We start from the raw sequence: 21,472 nt of genomic DNA, 5'->3' as shown, positions 1-21,472 counted from the left end.
GCCCCTGCTTGAGCACTGGATCCCCTGTGTGTCACCTAGATGAACAGGTTTGACCCTGGACGATCCAGGGAGAAACCTTAGGTCTAGCTATGGCCCTGGAGGCTCTGACCTCACAACGGGCCACGGAATCCTGCGTTCCTGGTTCCCCGGAGACCCGTGAGGATTCTGCCGGAATCGGCTCGGTGGGTAGCGGAGTGACACCGGCCTCCTTGCAGGCAGAATGGGAGGCTTCTTCTCGTGTTTTCAGCACAGGTAAAGTCGGGGATGAGCCCAGGGTCGTGGCAGGCCTCCCAAGCCTGAGGGCTGCCTGTGGCTGGTCTCTGGTGACGCTCCTCCTCGGTGATCTCGCCTTGCCTGGGCAGAGGCGTCCCCTGCCCCCCCTCCCCGCCCCCCCTCCCGTGTTCACAGTCGTGTGCCGCCTTTGCTTTTCCTGAGTGTGTTTCCACACGAGTCTCTTCTTGCTGCGGTGCGTCCCCACCGTATGCAATTAGGGCCAAGTTCCCAGGAGTTCTCGCCTGGCCTCCCATCGCTTGACCCATGCAGACCTCAGAAGGCAGGCAGGCAAAGAGCCCTTGGCCAGCACAAGCACAGCGCGAGCTCTGAGCAGGGGAAGGAGCCACCAGGCCTGGCTGAGCAACGTCGGGAGCGGGGGCTGACAGGCGGCCGGCAAATAAGCTCCGTGCTGCTCTGAGCGGCCTCGTTCTCGGTGCCATGAATGGTCCTGGCCCAGACCTGCTGTGCTTGCTGAAGGGGGCCGGAGGCTCAGCTGGGTCATTCGGCAGGGTCCCCTCCACTCCCAGCTCTTACGTTCCCTTTGCAACTCAGAAGCGGATGCTGAGCCAGCCGGTGCCCTTCGTGAGAAGCAGGCCTCACTCTCCTCGCTGTTTCTTCCTCCAGTAGGTCCAGCCAGGCAGGCTGTATGAAGTCAGTGGCTCCCTTGAACCCTTGCATGCTCCTAAAGCTTTCCGTTCAGGAGCGGCTACTGCGGGGGGCATCCACACATACCCAAAAGGCAGGCGTTGCGCTGGAGATGCCCCGGCAGGCTGGCCCTGACCTCTGGGACGGACCAGCGAACAAAGCCCAGGGATGCTCATTCAGATGAACATTTGCCAGTTGTTTTTAAAGAGCCATTCCAGACAGGGGGGATGACGTGGAAGAGGCCACTGGCCATCGGTGGCTGTTTCCTGGGGCCAATTGAGTGGCTCTCCCTGAACTCGATCTTCCAGAGAAGCTGGGATTTCTGAGCAGACGCTGCAAGCTGTGGCCTGGACACACCCAGAGTTCGCAGGGCCGTTGGCATGGATTGGCAGCCTGTGTGTTTGGTGGCAGATGTGCCGGGGGGAGGGGGTGGGGTGGGCACAGTGCCTCTGGCAGGCCCACCACTTCCCCAGTTTGCTTCTGCTACCAAGAACATTTCTTGCTCACCTTTTCAGGCTGCCTGAGGTGAAGGAGGACGCAGAGGATGGTGAGTGGAGGGCTGGGCTGTGTGCTGAGTTTCAGGGCTATTAGCTGCCCCCCACACACACACACACAAGGTTTTTGCTCCCTGGGCACGGACAAGGGCACGGAGTGGGTGAAATGCGGGCAGAAGGCAGCTCTCTCTCAGCGTCCCCCGTGCTGGGGATCCGGGCCAACCTCCCTTTCCTGAGCCCTGCCTGTTTCTCGCCTCTTGCAGAAGCCGTGCCAGCCGCCCCCCAGCCCCTGGCCCTCCTCACCCCGCTGCCCTGCGCCCCGGAGGCTGAGCCTCCCCCGACGACTCCCCCGGCCCCCGCCCTCACCCTGGAGGGTCTGCAGGGGCAGCTGGAGGCCCTGAAGGAACTGCAGGGCCAGTACATTCAGGGGCGTAAGTATCCCTGCCCCTCCTGGCTCCTCTGCCCCCTGCCCCTTTGTCAAGCAGCCTGTGCACGGCTCGCCTTTGGCTCCCTCCCTCCCTCTCTCTCTCTCTCTCTCTCTCTCTCCCCACCCCTCGGCCCCGCTGCAGAACTGAAGGTCCGCCGCACCTGCCAGCACTTCCCGCGCTCCCTGCGGGCCCTGAGCCTGCAGATCTGCCGCACCCGGAGGAGGCTCATCCGCACCGAAGTCCGGCTCCAGCGCCGAGAGAAAGAAGGTGCTTGGAGCCGCTCCCTGCCCTTGGCTCTGGCCTCTGCCTCTCTGCCCCCCCCCCCCCATTCCCGGGCATCCCAATGAACCCTGAGGATCTGCATGGAACGTCCCTTTCTCTCCTTGGTCTTGCAGGTCACCTGCCCCGCCTGGTTGCCATCAAAGCACCTTGTAGTGGTAAGCCACCCAGGAGGGAGCAGCCGTGGTGGTGGGTGCCGTGGCCCGCCGGCCGCCGTGGCCCAATTTCCGCTTTCCCTCCTCTCCGGCAGGTGCTTCTGACGGCCTCCTTGCTGTGGCGGCCTCTCCTTCCAGGCCCCTTCTGCTTTCTGCCTCTGCCTCCGGGGAGGTGGCCCCCACGGCTCCGACCGCCTCCAGCCACTCCCTGCCGCTGCACCCTTTCCCCCCTCCGCCCCCCTCTCCCCCTCCTCTTCGGCCAGACCGAGGGGACCTGAGAGAAGCGCTGGAGACCTTCTTGGAGCTGCAGGCCCACCACCTCCAGGACCGTAAGTCTCAGGAAGGCCTCGCCCACCCCCCGCGTCCGTCCCCCCTCGGCCCCTTCCGGCACCCCTACTCAGCCGTTTCATGCCACGTGCAGCCGCCCACGTTCCCACATATTCTACCCAGAGCAGCACACTCATTCAGAGACCACGTTAGAATCCATTAACATCACAGGAAAACACCGTAAAAACAAAGACACAGGACTCCGTCTCTGGATGTACGCAATGAAAAGCAAGCTGGCGCTGCCTGGCTCAATGCGGAGAGGGGAGGGCCCAGCTGTGTCTCCCCGCACAACCTAGGCACACACCCATACCCGCCCCCCACCCCCAAGAGAAGGCCACCCTCTCCCTGATGCCCATGATGGGGGGATACGGTGAAAGGCCCCCGGCGTTGATCTCAGCACATGGGCAGGTCCACCCTGGCTGCTTCAAGGCAGATAATACCAGCATGTTGAATTGAGCCCAGAAACAAGCAGGCCGCCAATGACAGCGCTAATCTGCATACATGGGCAGTACGAACAAAGCGGCGTCTCTGCCCCAAGGAGCTCCCAATTTAAAGTTTGGCTTCTGGGAGAGAATAGAGGAAGGGGAAGGCCAGGAGAGGAAAAAGTAAGAAGGGAGGCAGGTGAGATCGCAGGCGCGGGCGGGCGTGTGCTGAGGGACAGCGGCAGGCAGTCAAGGTGGCATCAAAGGCGCTGCCAGGGGAAAAGGGTTTGCGTGGGTGTGGGCGGAACGGGTCCCACGGCCGAGGCCTCTTTGCTCCCTTCCAGGCAAGAGGGACTTCCGGAACTGCCAGGAGTGCCTCAAGTCCATCAAGGCGCTGCGGGGGCAGCTGCGGAAAGTCCGGCACAGGCTGTGGAGGGTGGAAGCTCAGCTGGGCATCCAGGTCCCTCCGCGAGAGCTGGACGTGAACGAGCAAGAAGAGGAGGAGGAGGAGGAGGAGGAGGAGGACCCTCGACTCCACCCACCCCACAAGCCTTCTTCAGAGAGAGAGGCGGAAGGAGAGGGAACACGCCAGCCACTTCCGACTTGAACAGGACAGGCATCGTGCCAGAGATGGACCTGAGGCCAAGGACATACGACTGTCCACAATAAAAGTTTCTTTCCCCCTTTTTCTTTTTTAAAAGAAAACTGCTCTGACTAGTCTTAGGGTGGGTATCTTTTTGCCGGGCTCATCCACAGAACGCCCCCCCCCCCAACTCAGCTGGCACATTTGGCTATGTATGGTGGGGGCTCCTAGGAAGCTTTTTGGCCCCAGAGTTTATGCTCAGAGGTCTGATGTATCAGGGAACCACGCTTGAAACAGAGTTGGGGGAAATATGGCACAGGCCGTTTTTACCTGCTTACAGGACAGTTGTCAAAAGCACAGGGTCCCGCCTTCCTCTGGCCATGCCTTTTAGGTGAATGCTCTCCCCCCGCGATCCAAAAAGCTCTGCTCCCTAACCCTTGCCTGGGCTTGTATTTCAGGAATTGGTCGCCTAAACTCCACTGTGTCTTTTCCACTGGTGGATGCCCTTGAATTGGGACCCTGCAGTTCTGAGTTAGCCTTAAGTCGCTCCGGAGAAGCAGAACCCACAGGTGGCTTTATTAGCGGCTAGCTTTGGTGTTGTGTCCACTAGAGGGAGCCATTGGCTAGCTTTTGGGGGAACAGTCCCAAAGCAAGCCTTGCCCAGAAGTAGCCTGGGGCAGGTGTTTAATGTGGAACCGCCCCCCCCCCCCACCGCACTTCATGCACACACCTTTTACGGGGATCCACATGCTGTTGCCGTGGTTGGGATCCTCCCTTGTTTTCCTTAGGACTCTCCCATCTTTTTCTTAACGGTCCGTCTCCGTCTCCCAGACGGAGGGCTCCTAGCGCTATCCATAAGAAGACACTGCGCAGTTATTCCGTCTTCCCTTGTAGACAGAAAACAGTCAGAAGAAGCTTCAGGAGGGCTACAAGGGGGAGACGCTGCTGTTTTGATCCCTCAGTAAAATTCCGAGAATGGGGCAGGTGGTTGCAGGAAGCAGCTGGCAAATCCAACTTTTGGCAAAGAACTATTTCTAGGGAGGAAGTTGCATTGCTGTAAAAACAAAGACGGCACTGGTGGCACGGTGACAGTCTAGCGTGCTTCTTGAGGTGGGCCTCCCTGCATTGAATCCCCTTCTGGCCTGGCTGCTTACAATCCACGCTGCGACCCTTGGTCATATGCCCTGCGCGTTAACCCTTCACGATGAAGTGGTCTGCAGGGCATGGAACTTACGCCAGAGCACATCCGTTCATCTAAGATGCCACAAGTTGGGTTGGCCACTAAGTGAACACAGTGTTGGGCCTTGATCTGATTCAGCCTCAGGCCTCCTCCGGCAGTCTTAAGACGCTTTGCTGTTTTTGAAAAGAACAGAATAGGAGCCACCGTTTCCCACAGGTGTGGATGGATGGCCCTCGTGGCCAGAAAAAAGGCGGCAGACCTGTCTTCCCCAAAGGTGGTTTAGCACTTTGGTTTGTCACTTCATGCTCCAAAGAGAAGAATTTCCCTCCAAATTTGCCCCAAAGCTCAAGGAGTTAAAATGTGCTCACTATGGAACTCTGCCACAGGATGTAGTGGTGGCCACCGACTTAGATGGTTTCAATTCATGGAGGAGGGGAATGGCTACCCAGAGCTACTAACGGTGCAAGTTCGATGGGACCTCGCTGCCCAGCTACTGGGAGGGGGGCTTCGCTCTCATGCCCTCCTTGCGGGCTTCCCACTGGGGCATCTGGGCTGGCCACTGGAGGACAGAGGATGTAGGGCTGGCGAGGGGCCCTTTTGACGTCCTCCTTGAGCCACTGCCTCTTCTCTCTGCCCCTCGTTCTTTTCTGACCCTCCGGTGCAGTCAGATGCCGCTTCCCGTGGCTTCCTCGCTGGGGGCAACTGGCCGCCTTTGCCAGGAGGAGGCTCCAGTCCCGTGGCTGCTGAGGGGGTGGGGTGGGGGCTCTGGGGGTGGGGGCTCTGCCTTGCTGGAGGTGGCCAAGCGGGTTCCCAGGCCAATGGCCATGCTGCCGCCGCCGCCGCCGCCGCCGCCGCCGCCGCCCGAGGGAGGGAGTGGAGGGAAGGGCCAAGGCCAGCCCCCCTCCCCTCGGTCCCGCAAGAGCCTCCCCCTCGGTATGAATAGCCGCGCAGGGCCGCCTGCCCGGCCGCTTGTGCCCTGGGCAGCAGGAGGCTGGCGGTGCGGACTCGCGCGCGCTCGCTCTTCGCCTGGGTCCGGGTCTGGGTCTTGTGCCTCGGAGCGCCGCCGCCGCCATGGAGAGCTTGCTGGGGTCGCGGCCCGCGGGGGGCGAGGAGCCGCTGCAGATGTGGCAGCTCAACCAGCGCCTGGAGGCGTACCTGGCCCGGGTGCAGCACCTGGAGGACGAGAACGAGCTGCTGCGGGCCGAGGCGCAGAGCCTGAGCGCCCGGCCGGCCGAGGGCTCGTGGCGCGGCCAGTGCGAGGCCGAGGTGGGCGCGCTGCGCGCCGCGCTGGCCCGGGCCGCGCGCGACCACGGCGCCGCCGAGCTGGCCCGCGACGGCCTCCGCCAGCAGGCGCAGCAGCTGGGCGCCCGCTGCCAGCGCGAGCGGGCGGCGCGCGACCAGGCGGCGGGGCTGCTGGCGCGCGGCGAGAAGCAGCTGCAGGACGAGCGGCGCGCCCAGCTGTGGCTGCGCCAGCAGGCCGGGCAGCTGCAGGCCGAGCTGGAGGCGCTGGCCCGCGCGCACCGCGACGAGCTGGCCGGGCTGCAGCGCCAGCAGCGGGACGCGCCCCCGCCGCCCGCCCGCGCCCTCGCCCGCGCCCGCGCCCCGCCGCTCGAGCTGGAGGACTACGCGCAGCGGCTGGCCAGCCTGTGCCAGGGCGCCGTGGACACCTACCAGGGCGAGCTGGCCCAGCTGGAGGCCGCCCTGCGCCAGGCCGGCGAGAGCCTCCGGAAGGCCGGCGAGGGCAACCGGCGCAGCCAGCGGCAGCTGCAGCAGCTGGAGAGCGAGCTGGCCGGGCTCCGCGGGCGCAAGGAGGCGCTGCAGGAGAGCCTCGCCCAGCAGGGGCAGCAGCAGCACGGCGAAGCCCAGAAGCTGCAGGTGGGTGCCCGGGGGCGGGCGCACGGGCGGAGGGAGGGAGGGAGGGAGGGCCACCGTCCTTTCAGTGCCCCTTTCGACCACTGTAGAGTTGCCCCCAATCCAGCCATCTCTGCTGATGCCATAAGGATTCTATAACTTTCACAAGGGGGTTGCGTTTTTCCTCCTCCCTCACCATCCCTTTTTCCTTTTGTGTCAGACCTTTTGGTGTTGCCCCTATGGGCGCAGGGCGTGTCTGGGGTTTTATCCGTCCGGAAGACAGTTAGGCTGACGGCCAACGTAAAAAAGAAAGAAAGAAAGAACAGAGTATCTGGGAGGGAGGGAGGGCGCCCCACCGCACTCCAAGCACATAGGCAAGCCTGTGGCTTGCACAGCATTTCTAAAGCTTTGGATCCATTGGGATTTTTGCGGAGTCTGAAATCTAGAGTGTTGGGATGGGCGCACAGGGCGTATGTGAAATCTGGGAACAGAGGCACTGGAGTTCCTCAGGAGCAGGAAAGGCACCAAAATTCCCCAGTCGCTTGGGGAGAGATTTTTGGGACTGTGTTTGGACTTTAGGGCAGGACCTCCCAACATCCCTCCAGTGTGGCACGTGGCAATGCCAAAGTCACCAAGGCCCTTGACAACCTTGGCAGAGACCGAGCCTGGAAAGGGCTGCACTGCCAGGCACACCTCTGGGGAGCCCCGAGTGGGGCTGAAGCACATCCAGGCCAAGCAAGGAGGGAGGGGGGTGATGGGCAGGGGAGGGGTGTGAAGCAGGCAGGTTTTCCTTCCATGTCTGCAATGTGTGTCTTAACGCCCCTTGAATACGAGGACTGCTCAGAGGCAGAAGAGAGCTGAACTGACCTTTGGAGGGGTTTGCTTTCTAGTGTGGATTTACATGCTAATTAAGGCTCTGTTGCCACAAGAGGCTGTTTCAGTCCTGGCCCCCACCAGCCCTCAGTTCCCTAGAAGATTGTGGGATCCTTCTGAAAGACAGCCTGGCAGCTTCCTTGCCGGCCACCCCACCGCAGAGCCCTCTGCCCACCCCCTGGGCCTTCCGAGGTGCAGGGTAAGACGGAACAGCTGCACAAAGCCTTTAGCTTGGTAGTGTTAGGAGCCCCCTGTCTGGAATCGCCCTTAGTTCACTTTGCAAAGTAAGAGAGGCTGTTCTAAACCTGAGCTGCTCAACAGCTGAGGTCTAAAGTCTTCCTAGTAGGCCTTGCCGGAGAATGCCAGGATTACATGTCATAGTAAAGCAGAATGATAAAAGACATTTAGATCATGATTTGGGGCTCCCTTGGGCCTGCCAAAAACCCAGAGTGAAGAACTCTCTCTGCTGCCACTCCCACAATCATGGAAATATGGATGAAAAATGGAGGTATGTCCCGCAAGACCCAGGCAGGACACAGATATGCAGCGCTCGCCTGGCAATAGCTTCCCGCTCTGCCCCGCCCCTGTGCTTCATAGAGGGCTTCATTTCATCCCGTTTATCACATTTGCTGTGCTGCAGCTCTTTGGTGGAGAAGAGCAGCAGGCAAAGATCCGTTTCTCATGCTCTGTGTTGACAGCTGGCCATGGAGTCTCTGGAGGAGGAGAAGCAGTCCTTGAGGGTCCAGATCGCTCAAGTCCTGGAAGACCGGCAGCAGCTGATGCATCTAAAAATGTCCCTCAGCCTTGAAGTGGCCACATACAGGTGAGCGGCCACCTTGCATTGCAAACGAACCTCTGGAGGTGCAGCAGGTGAGGCAAGAAGGAGAGGAGCCACCGGTGACTGTCGGAGAGAGGGGAGCATCCCGCACTCCCAAACAAACGCACACGCAACAGAGAGAGGAGAGGACAGCGCCTTTCAAAAGGGAGGCGAGCAACTGTCCCTCCACCCCTCTCTGGAGCACCCTCTTTGCACCCATCAACTCCCTGAACAGCCCAAGCAAAGCCAATGGCCCCTTCCGCTCACCGTCCCAGCCAAGAGGCCTCCTGGCTATGGGAAATCGCCCCCCCCCCCCCCAAGAGGAGTTTGAAGGAAGCGGCTGCAGCCTGCAGCTGAAAGGCTGCGCACCAGTTCTTTCTCCTAAGCAAAATGGGAGGCATTGAATTCTTGAGCCATCTGCAAACATCCCTCCCTCCCTCCCTGGACTGTCTCTCTTCTCCCACCTACCTCAAAGGGCATCCCATGGGAACTGGGCTCTTGTTCCCACCTTCCTCCCTCCTTCCTCCTCCTCCGGCGCCTCCCTCCAGATGGCTCCCGGACAAAAGGGAGGCTGGAGAGAGGTCTGCAAGATTAGCATGAGAATGGAGCGGGGGCCCAGGCTGCAGGAAGAGGGGGGGAATGGGGGGGAGCCAAGGCTAGCCATGATGTCACCCAAGTGGCCCCAGTGCTGCTAATAATACCACCACTAGCACGTGGGGCTGGGGGCCATGCAGAGCCAGAGCACCCCCCTCACTGCTGGGCTGCCTGGCTCAGAAGGCAGTTGGTGGCAGCCGGAGGACGGGGCCTCGAGGCCTGCAGGGGTCTTCTTCCCAAATGCCACCCTCTCTGGCACGATGTCATTGCACACGCCTGGGAATGACTCTTTCACATGCCCAGGGAACTAGTTTCCTAAACTGACAAGGGGCTTCCTGCACTCTATGTGCACGGACTGTCTAGGTTTGTAGTTTTACCCCCAAATTGCTCCTCTGCACCGCTGGAAACAAGCTGCCGTTCCAGGAAGAGTTCTGTGTAACTCCAAAGTCTGCATTTGGTGAACCAAAAGGGTCTGATGACTTTGACTTATTCTGTATCCTATAGCACGCACAAAACCTGAACAATTAGCCCTCCTCAAATTTTGCATTTCAGGACACTTCTGGAGGCGGAGAGTACGAGGCTGCAGATGCCACTGACAGACTTCAAACTAACCAGTGGCTTCAGAGGTAGGTATAATGGAGAGAGAGAGAGAGAGAGAGAGAGAGAGAGAGACGGACGCGAACATGGAGTGAAGAAACCCTGAAGGAAGGGGTGCTTTAGATGGGGGCATTTTTTGTTTCTCAACTTGGAGAACTTCCAGATGAGGCTTATATTGTGACATCTCCCTGTTTCAGTCGTGGAATTTTATCGGGGTCTGGATGACGTTGCGCCCCATGGGAACCTCTCCTGTTCTTTCCCACCATGTCTTCCATCTCCCCCCCGCATTTATCCATGAATGGATGAATCCATTAACCATTAAGAAAGAAAAAGATAAAACAGCTGCACAGTGCGTTCTGATGGGTAGCGCTGGGAGCCTCCGTGTGGAAGCACCCTTGACTGCAAGCAGGAGGTGATAAGGCGCACCAATATCTTCAGGACTCAAAAGCCGTGGGTCTCGTCCTTGGAACGGGGGGGGGGGGATTAGGGCGTGCGACGTTTCATCCTGGGGATGCAGTCAGAGCCAGCCCATAGCCCAGGGACATCACGCAGGCACCACCCAGTTGCCGCATGCATGCCTGGTCTCTTCTTTGCAAGCCCGATATAGCAGGTGGCAGGTGTTGCATCGAGGTGATTGTCTGCACAGAAGTGGAGCCCAAATTGGTCCTTCTTTTTCAAACAGTTTTTTTAAAATTACTTTTAAGACAGATGGGAATGGCCAGCACTCTGTCCTGAGTGGAAGTGGAAACAAAATGCCTCTTCTAAAGTTATGCATTCTAGGACACAGGACTGCATAAAACAAAGAATATTTGTTTTTTAGAATATTGTTTTATCTTGCATGCAAAAATGAAGGAGATTTAATTGATTGATCAGCTGATTCATCCGGGGATGGGCAGGCTTCAGGGTCATCAGATCTAATTTGTTTTTTATTAGAATCCCTGAGCAATTTCTGAGCCTAGGAAATTGTTTTTAGTACCAGAACTAAACTGGGAACTAAACAGAGGGTGATCAAGGGTCTGGAAACAAAGCCCTATGAAGAGAGACTGAAAGAACTGGGCATGTTTAGCCTGGAGAAGAGAAGATTGAGGGGAGACATGATAGCACTCTTCAAATACTTAAAAGGTTGTCACACAGAGGAGGGCCAGGATCTCTTTTCGATCCTCCCAGAGTGCAGGACACGGAATAATGGGCTCAAGTTAAAGGAAGCCAGATTCCGGCTGGACATCAGGAAAAACTTCCTGATTGTTAGAGCAGTATGACAATGGAATCAGTTACCTAAGGAGGTTGTGGGCTCTCCCACACTAGAGTCATTCAAGATCTACCAATTGATCCCAGTCTACTTTGTACTTCTTTCTGGATGAATCTACTAAGTTCATACAATTAATAATCTAATGTTTCTTTAATTGCCGTGTGGTCCTAGTGAACAACTTCCTTGTTTTCTTTCTTTGTGCCACCTACAGATGCGAAATTGGAAGCAAGTAACAGTAAACTCCAAGCAGTTTCACTAGACAGAGGGTATTCGGGCTCCCGAGATCTCAGGCCAAGTCCTACTACCTTCTTGAAGGGAAATACAAAGTCTCGGTTACTCAAGAAAGAGGCGGAGTCCTACACGGCAAATCTTGCTTCCAAGAGCAGAAGCCCTGTGGCTAGAGAGTTCCAGAAAGCCAACACAGTCCTTCAGTCCCAATCGCCAAACATTTTTGATGTGGCGCTGCCTTGGAAGGATGTCCCAGCTTTTCTCAATGCAGATGCTTTTAAGGTGGACTCATCCCAGCAAAATAAGGTGATAGCGGCCACCAAAATAGAAACGGTTTCCCAGTCGTTCTTCCAGGAATCTCCCCCCAAGTTCAGCTCCATCAGTCCCATTGTTCCAGATGTCTCAGGCGAGTCTGACTCAAGCACCGAGCAAAAATGCCAGAAAGAAAGTGAAGGCAGAGGTGGAACTGCAACCAAAATGGAAACAGAGCAGACCGAGGAGAAGGGAGAATTGTATGAGGAAGTGGAGGAGGAGGAAGAGAAGCAGCCCATTGACGAACCACCAGGAAAGACCACAACCCACAATGTGCCTTATCCCACTCAGCTGGTCACAGAAGCTTTAGAAATTGCAATAAAAGAAGTTAACGGGAGAGATATTCACTTTGAATCCAGCTTGCTCAACATGACTGAAACCGAAAATGGCATTCCTTCTGACAACTCTTCATCCATGGAAGAGGAAAATGGAGACACTTCTTCGCCAAGCACTGGGGTGTTAGAAGGACCAACACAGAAGGTGCAGAAAGATCACATGGGAGACGGTCAACCAACAGATCAATTGGATGACATGAATGGTGACCATGAAGCCTGCGTTGAGCAGCCAGAACAAGAGGCAGAGGTTTGGGTGCACAAAGACCAAATAGAAGATGGTCAACCAACAGACCAACTGGAGGATATCAAAGGCTTTGAAGACTCTATTGAGGTTAATGGTGGCCATGAGGTTTATGCTAAGCAGCAAGAACTAGAGGCAGAGGTCTGGGTGTCTCTGGATGCAGCACCCCTAGAAACAGGATTGCCAGAGGAAGGAAGAAACAGGGAAGAAATTCCAGTTGATCATCCGGTCATTGGAGATATTGAGAGTTACAAAGAAACAACTTCTCTAGCAAACAATGAGGGTGATGATGACAAGCAGCCATCTGCATTACAGAGCACAGAGCAGAGTGACGACTCAGAAAATGTTTCCGAATTCACAGAATCAGTAAGTCAACTGGACAAAGCTGCAGCTGCCATTGTGAAGGGTGAAAAGGAGAGCTGGGAGCCTGGCACCAGCCGTTGTGATGATGACCATGCAGGTGCCACAGGAGGACACTTGGAGGAAATGGATGGAGGGATAGAGGACCTTGAGGTGATGAGCACAGAAGCGCTGCATTTGTCAGAGGATGAGGAGAGGAAAGAGCTCTGGAGTCCTTCCAGGGAGAATGAAGAGGATGATTTGCAGGCAGAGGTGCTGGAAAGTGAGCAACTGCAGGCAGAAAGAGGATTCACCATTGAAAATTTGTCACCGATTAGCCACACAACTTTGTCTGCAGAAAGTTGCCAAGAGCACCTCTTTCTTCAGATGGGGCAGGAGAAGCTTGAGGAACAAGAAACACTGCTTTGCAAGACAGATTCTGCCTTGCTAGAGGAAGACGGGAAACAGATGGTCTTGGAACCTGAGGTCTTCAGTGTGGAAGAGGCCATCTCATTAGATGAAAACTCTGCAAGGGAACAAGAAAATACCCTGGCAGATGAGCCATGGGCTATGGGAAGCAGGGGCGCTGAGGAAGAGGATGGGGGGAAGGGGAGAGAGGGCGTTTCCAGACACGAAGAAGAGAATATTATGGGAAATGAGGATACACTAGAGAATGGAGGTTTTCCGGACCTGGAGACAGTCAGCTCACACGATGATACCTGTGAGCCCAAAATCGTCTTGCAATGTGAGAATGTGGAGAATGTTCTGGGTCAAGAAATCTCTAAAGGAGAGCAAACACAAGGAACAGGAGAGCCATCTGAAGGACAGGTGCTGATGGAGCAAAGGATGGATGATGATGATGATGATGGTGGTCCTCCTGAGGCTGATGGTGATATCCCGAAAGGAGAAGATTTGCTCATAGGCACAGAAGCAACAGTGACTGAAGGTGAAGAGACAATGGGCACTCTGGAGATGGAAGAAATAGCAGGCCACATCAGCACTAATATCCTGCAGGATGAAGGTGAGCCACCCCAGTGTGCTGAAGACAAACAGTTCAGGACTGATGCACACCAGGCCGAAGAAGAGCAAGTTATTATTGCTGAAAAAGAAGAAGAACCCCTCCAAAGTCGACATACAACACACCTTGGACAAAGCCCTGTCCACGATATCAGCAAAGAATTAGAGGCTCTCTCAGAAGCATTGCACGACACTACCAATGAGGTTGACGTCAAGGACTACTCTGATATAAGCTACCATCAGACACACAGTGATAATTCTGGATCTGAGGATTCCCTCGAATCTTTAGATACTTCCCCAAATGCCACCTGTGAGACAGATGGAATTGAAAAGGTGCTAGAAAGCCGCAAGCACATTACACTTGAGGAAACGTTGCCCGATCACACACCCTTGCACATGTATGATGGGCAGATGGTGGCTGTGACAGGGAATTCCCAGCCACGTCAAGAGAGCCAAGAGGCTGCAGAGGTGGTTCTTTTAACCAAAGATAGCACTGTGTCATTAGAGGACACACAACAAGTGTTTGAGGAAGACAGTTCAAGCCATCCTCCAGCAAAAGAAAATGACAATGAACAGAAGGGGGCAAAAGCAGAAAGAGGTTGCAATGCAGAGGCTGCTCCCAGCCAAGACACCCCCAGCTCAGAAGAGCCTCCAACCTCAAAAGACTTAGAAGAAACTAAGACAGAAGCATCAGAACTCACCGGAGATCACGAAGAACTACACACCACACTACCTGAGAGCTCAAGCGAGGAAGAGGGTTCCACCCAGTATCCCGTGCAGTTGGATGTGGAAACCGACAAAGAGTCTGTGGAAACCTCCCAACAAGGAAATGGGGTGGAAAAAGAACCCAGCTTCATAGAACAGATCCAGGAAGAAGAAGGTGGCACTGATTCCGCTTGGGAGTCAGAGAAGGACAATGTTTTCCCAGCAGATCCGTTTGATCCCAGCAACACGGAGGAAGGTGTTCTTGTGGGAAACAATGGTCCAGTGGAATTTAGTGACCAAGGTCATATAGAAGCAGAAGGCTCTCACAAGGTTTCCCCTCTCACCAGTGTTGCCGACTTGGGAGAAATCATATTGGAAGAAGAAGTATCTCCGGGTGATGAAAGAGGTGTTGCAGGATCCGAAGTTTTGGCATCCTGTGAGGATGAGAGTTTGCCACATGTCCACGAATCCCAACAAACCTCTGACCTAGAAAGCTGTGGAATTGAAGATCACACTCAGCAAGAAGACCTGTCAGGCCCTGATTCAAGCAGCAAGGGTTTCCCAGATCCTTCGCCAGAGGCAGTTGTGCGTATTTCTGTAGATAGTATGAAAGACTCTGATATACTGGAAATTGTAGAACAAGCCCTAGAGTTTAACCAAGAGCTGATCAAGGCATCTGAGCAGCATGTTGAGGCTGAGATGACGCCAACAGGAGGAGATGTGCAACATTCTCCAGAAGACAAGAGTCATTATGCTTCTATTACATCACCGGACGTAGGTGAAACCCAGATTTTGACAGAGACTCCAGAGTCCTCTTCCCCCAGTGCTAAAGACCCAACAGGATCCAGTCATCTGGGGGTCGAAACTAATGCTAATGGGCTGCAGCAAGATCCTAGCTTAGCAGATTTCACTGAGGAGATACTGAATGGCATTGAACACCTCCATCCTAGCAACATGGAGCTTGACGTTGGTACTCCCAGAGAGGAATCAATCAAGAAGGTCACTGTCACTCAACAGTTCCACAAAGAGGAGACGGATGACCTCTCCATGGTGGAGACCGTAGGCCAGAGTCCATCTCAGACACCATCCACTGAAGAGGTGCCAAAACCTGGAGAAGTCATTTCTGAAATTCATGAGAAGCCTTTTCTGGACCAAAAAGAGCTGGAGTCCCTGGATGCGAATGAGAGCATATTTGCTGAGATAATGCAGACTGCTTGTGTGAAAGGAGGAAAAGGCACTGAGCTGGAGGCAATTCCTGTCTCACCACATTTTGGAGGCGAGGTACTTTGCCTGGAGACCAGCCAACACCTGAAGTTCCAGCAAGAAGCTGAAGAAGAACTGTGGTCTTCAGAAGACAACTGAAGCATTATTTCCCAACAGTTAACTCTTACCTGAGGCAAACAAGATCATTACTGGCAAATGGGGTCAATTTTTTCACCTCCACAATCTCCCTCCTCCTTTTCTAGCTGCCCTCCTCCCAAATGAAAATTTAAAGTAGGCAGTCAAATTGACAATCAAAAGGTTTGATTAGATAGCATATTTACCCCTTTAACACTTTGTGGTAGTGATATTTTTTTAACAAGTTTGTTTAAAAGAGCATTCAAGTCCAGTGCCTTGTAGGATGTAGTAAGATAGCATCAGGGTTGGGGCTTTAATTAGAGACGATCATATTCTCCTTAAGTGCAGCCAGTTATTTGGGAGAGTGGAGAGTAAAAGATCTTGCATTGCCTCTGCTGCTGGCTACGTCCACGGAGCAAATGGGTTGGTGAGACGCATCCAGGTCTCCTTCATGTTAGCATCCTAAATCCTTTTACACTGGCATCCTAAATCCTGGCTGTTGCCTGAAATATCAACAGAAGGCCATGTTTGGGAGGGCAAAAACAACAACCACGTACATATAATTTTTAGTATTTTGTGGCCAGCACAGCAACTCTTAAAACTGGGTTTTAGAAGATCATCCCATCACCATGGATCGAGGATTGCCTTGTCTTGATTGTGTAGCATCTTTCTCTTGCTTGTGGAGCCTGGAAAATACAGTTGTGCACGGAAGAATCTTTCTCTGAAGTTACAGGAACAAACCGCAGCACTTGCCAGAAATTTAATGCTGGGGGGGGGAGAGGTGGGGGGGAGGAAACCTTGTTTGCCCCATTTCCCTAATGGCAGTCAGTTCTCCCAAGTCTCTTAAAAGTCAACTGGGTTCAGAAATGGACTAGACCAGCTGACACAAAGCTTCTGATCTAGTCAATTTCGCTCCTAAAGAAGGCAAATGAAAAGCATAAGGAGACAGGTTTGGAACTGAAGACCGTTGGCAATTAAAACTGAGATTGACTCTAGAGCAGTCTGAAAGTTCCCAGTATCAATGTGAAATAATGAAGTTACCCGTCCCCATCTCTCTTTTAGCCTACTTTTGCTGAGATAATTTTTCAGACTTCCTAATCCACTTTCTGTTTTTGTGTGTGTGTGTGTGTGTGTGTGTGTGTGTGTGTGTGTGCCCGCCCCATGTGCAGCTTTCCACTTGTTTTTAAGAGCGACAATTTTAAGAACTCATAAAATTTGTCTCACTGCTCTTAAATATTTCTGTTGGTGTAAAATTGAGTCTCAAAGTCCATATGGGTGACTTTGGGCTGAGATCACATTTGGGACACCCACTCTAAATACTTGGAGGACAATCTGCTGCGAAGTTCCGCTCAGAGGAACCCTGAAGGGTACGTGCCCCATGGATCTCACTCCCTGACCACAAAGGCCAGGTGACTTATAGCACCGTACTTGCAATAATATCTCTCCCCCCGCCCCCCGCAATTAATTTCAGTGGAGGTGGCAACTATGCACAATTCATTTACTCTCTTCCGGAGACGGAGCCATCATCCGGCCACATCATGCTTGCCTAGATTTCCACCTTCCCAGTTATCCCAACGTTCTGCTGTTTCATTGGGGACCGATAGTGATGGGGTTGGGGTGGACCCCAGGACTCAGAGCAGAGGCTGGAACAGGATAGAAGAGAACAAGGCTTACTGCTGTATTACGTGATCTGAAAAATTGCACCCAGCATGCTCAGTGGCACTGCAAAGGATTCTGGGAAGCACTGGCAGATTACAGGCTGCAGTGGCTTCCTTGGTGCCACTCAGAATATCGGCACCACACGAGCCACTTGGTTTTGGCCCAGAACAGAAGCTTCAGGTGCAGGTCTGCTGAAATGCCTCAGTGCCACTAAACTCACTGAGGGGAGGGGGGCACTTGGTAGGGGCAATAAGTCCCATAGCAGGTCCTAACGGAAGTCCAAGGAGCACTTCAGCTGGATTTGCAGGCATGTGGCTGATGGGTTTCGCTGCTCCCTTGCTTGGAGTTGGGAAACTTTCCCATCCTTGAAGCACAGGGAGGAAAGCCAACGAGAACTTTGGCACACATTCAAACGCTGACGAATCTGTGTCAGGCTCTCTAACCCGTTGACGGCTGTGGACAGGCTCTAGATGGCCAGTTTTATCTTCTGAGTGCCAGATGCAAGTAGTGAAATCATGAAATGTGAGTTCTGAGGACCAACATCCAATCTGAGGACAAAACAAAAATCAACTGTGGGGCTTAGGCAGCAAAATGTTGGTTTTGCTGTGATAATATGGCAAATGTCTCTAAACTTTGAGATGCTGAATCCAGCTCTGATCCAGCCACGGCCCAGGAACAGAGATGTTTGCAGGAGGCCCTGGGCAGAGCCATCAAGATGGCAGACAACAGTTTGGGGAGGGGACCTTTGATGACCTTGAAAAGCTAAAAGGGCGAGGGTTTTATGGTTAACATACACTTGATGTGTGGTACTTTTAAATCTTAATTTTTTCAGCAGTGCCTTCTTCAACAGATCCAACATGACAAACCATCCGAAGCCTATGACTGTGCCTCCTTTATAAGCTAATAAAGCAATTTATTTCCCACTACTTACAAATTCTCAGTGTCTTGCTTTTAAAGTAACCCATTACCTTCAATGCTGATTTTCCTCCGGGTTTGCCCAGCCATGGCAAATCAGAACTTTAAAAGTGTGCGCGTGTGCATATGCGTGGAAAAGGAAACGACCCAGGTGGGTCTTTTGAGAGCTGACCTGCATTTTCAAAACTTACTTCTCCCCAAATGTTCCACTGCTGGTCTTTGCAGGGGCACAGTTCATATCTGCAAAGAATCCATCATCATGAACAAGTATTCCAGCCTGCTGCTGCACAAAACCTGCAGCGAAGGGCTGCAGGAGAACAGCTGCTTTCTGAGAACAGCTGGAGCCTTTCCTGCTGGTAGATCTATGGATAAGTTGCTTGTATTGCAAAGAGGGGGGCAGGATCTACACTACTGCTTTAAAGCGCTTTATAACAGTAGTGACAACTGTTGGGGCCCAGGACATGCTCCATACACAGTTTTCAAAACACTTTCAAAGTGCTTTAAAGCAGTAATGTAGAAAAGCCTTTCCCTCTGCAGTACTAAAGACGGAACACTAGATGGGAAAATGTGACTTGCAAGTCCTGAATGCTAGTAGAGAGAAGAGGTGTTTTGGCCTTTGAATAGCAGTGGCTAGAAGCCCCCCCTCCCCTGGGGGAGCACCCAGTGACAGCTTTTGTGCGAGAGAAGGGTGCTTTTTATAGTGAGGGCCAGAATGCACAACTGATGGAAGGGCTTAAATATGTGCCTGGCTGATGCAGCTGGTTCATCATCTCCCTTGAGGACAGGAATATTTTGAGCAGTAGGCAGAGAGTTAAATGTGTCCGATTTCCCTCCCCTGGGATAGAGATGAGAGAGAGAGGGATGAAAGCGGCATCTGTCTCAGGCCCCGTCAAGGCAGCGGTGGCCCTGGGCCCATCCTCGCCCTCTCCCACGAGCACCACCTCTACTGCTGTTGCCATTCCTATAGGCTGACCTTGTTCTCCGTGTATGGATTTACCAAACACTGCTTTGCAATGGAACCTCCCAAGGCAGACAACAGTCTCCATTAAAAAAATTCAGCCTTAAAATAACAATTACGGATATCATAAAACCAAAACCAAAAAAGGAAGGAAAACAAGCAGTGGTAATAATAACAAGTATATTTTAGAACAGCAGGCAACCAGCAATGCCACGGAAATGACTGAAAAGCACGTCTAAGCAGGTGACGTCTTCAGGTAGCACCTAAAGGCACGCGGAGAGATAGAATCACATAGAATCATAGAATAGCAGAGTGGGAAGGGGCCTACAAGGCCATCGAGTCCAACCCCCTGCTCAATGCAGGAATCCACCCTAAAGCATCCCTGACAGAGGGTTGTCCAGCTGCCTCTTGAAGGACTCGAGGGTGGGAGAGCCCACAACCTCCCTAGGTCACTGATTCCATTGTCGTGCTGCTCTAACAGTCAGGAAGTTTTTCTGACTGCTGGATTCCTAGCGGCAAGATGCACCATAGCCGGGCACCACAGGTGCTCCCAGTCTCTGCTCCCCCAACCATGTTTTGAGAAGTGAGTGTATTCAGAACAGGTTTCACGGGGACTTTTCATTGCCCTGGAACAGGTCTGGGAGGCAGGACTGCTTGGGCTTAACACGGATCCTATGCATGGATAGCAGAGAGACCTTTCGAGGCTTGGCATCTCAGCCCCCATGAATCAGCCCCCTCTATGCCAAATCGTGTCGACCGTAGTGGGCTTTTGCTGCATGTCATGTGCCCACCGCTGGCATTGCCACAGCATGGCGTTCCGAAGCGGGATGTAAGGCATGCCCCTCAATCAGGCTTTTTGCGATTATCTGGCTGAGTCACGGAAAGGCAGGCCTTTGTGTTTCTGAGAGTGGAGGCTGAGCCACCGCCGCTGGCCTTGTGGGGATGCCTGGCTGGCCAGAGGCATGACGGGGACAGGGCACTGGGTTTTCTTTGAATAGATGGGCTATATTTGGGTGGGTTGGTTTTTAGTTTAGTCAGCTAAGAGAGAACAGAAGTCAATAGAGACTGATCAAATATAGACAGCATGAATAGAGACAATTCCTTTTCTCTCTCAAAATACTAGAAAATGGGATCATCCAGTGAAACTGAATGAATAGAGAGACATTTCTCTCTCCCTCTTTCACAATACTAGACTTGCATGCTCACAGTGACTCACAATCACTTCCTTGCATGCTCTGGTCACCTCTTCATACCCAGGGCAAAGGCAGTGACTCTTCCCGTGCCTCATGCTTCTTTTCCAGGTGGCTGCCATCGCCTTTCCAAGGGGCCCGGTGCTTTCCTGGCCCTGGCAATGGCTTTGTCGTCAGTCACAGGCTGTCATTGCCTGCCACCCACATGTCTCAGCTGAAGGCAGCACACGAGGCCTAAACCAACAAGCACTCAGCCAGCTCTTCTATCGAGTGGAGAATACTGGAGCCAAGGTCTGATAAACCAATGTGCTCCAGACACAGAGACTCCATTTAAGGGCAAACTGCAGAGCTTTAAACACAGACACAGAAAGCCAAGACCTCATTCTTTAATCAAGAGCAAGCCCTGGTCTAAAGGCCGTGGCATCTGTGGGCCTGGATAAACCACATCTGCTCTCTCTCACCATCCAGACAACGTTTCCTTTGGCCTGGGGCCTTAACTTCATGGGGCACCATGGTCATTCAGCCTCTTCTGCCTGAAAGGTATATTTTGCTTCGTTAAGGATATCATGGGACATAACCTATGGAACACCCGAGCTCTAGCAAGGACATCTGCTTTGTCCAAGCAGCTTGTCTCTTGCACAGTGCATCTTCATTGCCAATAATGGCACCTTCAGACCTGGTTCAATGCTTTCACAGTAAGCCACTGGATTAAAGTAAATTAAAAAGGAAGTTATGTAGGTTGTTCCTGTAGGTTAGCCCTGGGCTTATCAGGAAAGTGCTATGGCTGAGGGGTACGTGCAAGCCATCGGGGTCTCCATGGGTGGTTGTGGCTGGATGTTAGCATGGGCTTCCTCCCCCTTGCTGCTGCTGCTGCTGCTGTGAGAAGAGATGGGCAAGAGAAGAGAGGCCCTAATTAACGAACATGGGGGAGTATTCAACACGATCTTGGTCTGGTGCCAAAGTGTGAGGCCTGTAAGAGGCCTTAGAGGATGCTGAGTGCATATTCCCCTCTTCCCCCATGAGAAGACGGCAGAGCCTGAAAAAAGAGCCATGGGGGATGCAGCAACTACAACATTCCTGATGAAATTAAGCACATACTTTGCCACTTTGAATGCTGACAAAAGAGGACCAGAAGTGGCCAGATGGTCATGTGTCAGACTCCTCTCCCCAGAGAAGGGGAGTTAAAGATCATCGTGGAAGCTGATGGATTGGGAAAACAGGGTTAAATGGATCCGGGGGTGGGGTGGGGGGAGGAAAGAAGGAGAAAAAGGAAGCCGGAAGCATGTTTGTTATGATAAATGGTGTTCTAGCAAGCAAGGGTGAACTAACAGCCACAAATTCACATGCACACAGAAAGCAAAGCTGATCTGGGAGCCCTCTTAACCAATGAGCTTGCCCCTTAACCAATGCCGGGCATGGCCTGTGTATGGAGAGAGGGGGTCCCAGGGTCTTCCCTTTGCATGGCTCG

At 53.5% G+C, this 21,472-nt stretch overlaps 2 protein-coding genes across 2 annotated transcripts; both read left to right on the top strand.

The window, feature by feature from the left end:
• The first annotated feature begins 711 nt into the window (after positions 1-711).
• On the top strand, positions 712-2,187 carry LOC134412396 (pleckstrin homology domain-containing family A member 7-like). The gene is made up of 4 exons (XM_063146302.1): positions 712-896; positions 1,434-1,465; positions 1,676-1,843; positions 1,982-2,187. Exons 1-4 carry the CDS (start codon positions 712-714, stop codon positions 2,185-2,187), a joined length of 591 nt encoding a protein of 196 aa, XP_063002372.1.
• A 3,666-nt stretch (positions 2,188-5,853) lies between these two features.
• NES (nestin) lies at positions 5,854-17,867 on the top strand. Its single transcript, XM_063145933.1, has 4 exons — positions 5,854-6,661; positions 8,209-8,333; positions 9,474-9,547; positions 10,979-17,867. Exons 1-4 carry the CDS (start codon positions 5,858-5,860, stop codon positions 15,304-15,306), a joined length of 5,331 nt encoding a protein of 1,776 aa, XP_063002003.1. The 5' UTR covers positions 5,854-5,857; the 3' UTR covers positions 15,307-17,867.
• The last annotated feature ends 3,605 nt before the right edge of the window (positions 17,868-21,472 follow it).

Source organism: Elgaria multicarinata, chromosome 21 (assembly GCF_023053635.1).
Source record: "Elgaria multicarinata webbii isolate HBS135686 ecotype San Diego chromosome 21, rElgMul1.1.pri, whole genome shotgun sequence".
Classification (NCBI taxonomy): domain Eukaryota; kingdom Metazoa; phylum Chordata; class Lepidosauria; order Squamata; family Anguidae; genus Elgaria; species Elgaria multicarinata.
This window is presented reverse-complemented; position numbering and strand designations above follow the sequence as displayed.

What these genes read in the sequence shown, in the direction of transcription:
- NES (XM_063145933.1), top strand. Translation starts at nt 5,858, where the DNA reads ATGGAGAGCTTGCTGGGGTCGCGGCCCGCGGGGGGCGAGGAGCCGCTG. An exon ending in CTTGAAGTGGCCACATACAG is followed by an intron (nt 8,334 to 9,473) that starts GTGAGCGGCCAC and finishes TTTGCATTTCAG; the next exon opens with GACACTTCTGGAGGCGGAGA. An exon ending in ACTAACCAGTGGCTTCAGAG is followed by an intron (nt 9,548 to 10,978) that starts GTAGGTATAATG and finishes TGCCACCTACAG; the next exon opens with ATGCGAAATTGGAAGCAAGT.
- LOC134412396 (XM_063146302.1), top strand. Translation starts at nt 712, where the DNA reads ATGAATGGTCCTGGCCCAGACCTGCTGTGCTTGCTGAAGGGGGCCGGA. An exon ending in CCTCGCTGTTTCTTCCTCCA is followed by an intron (nt 897 to 1,433) that starts GTAGGTCCAGCC and finishes TCACCTTTTCAG; the next exon opens with GCTGCCTGAGGTGAAGGAGG. An exon ending in GAAGGAGGACGCAGAGGATG is followed by an intron (nt 1,466 to 1,675) that starts GTGAGTGGAGGG and finishes CGCCTCTTGCAG; the next exon opens with AAGCCGTGCCAGCCGCCCCC.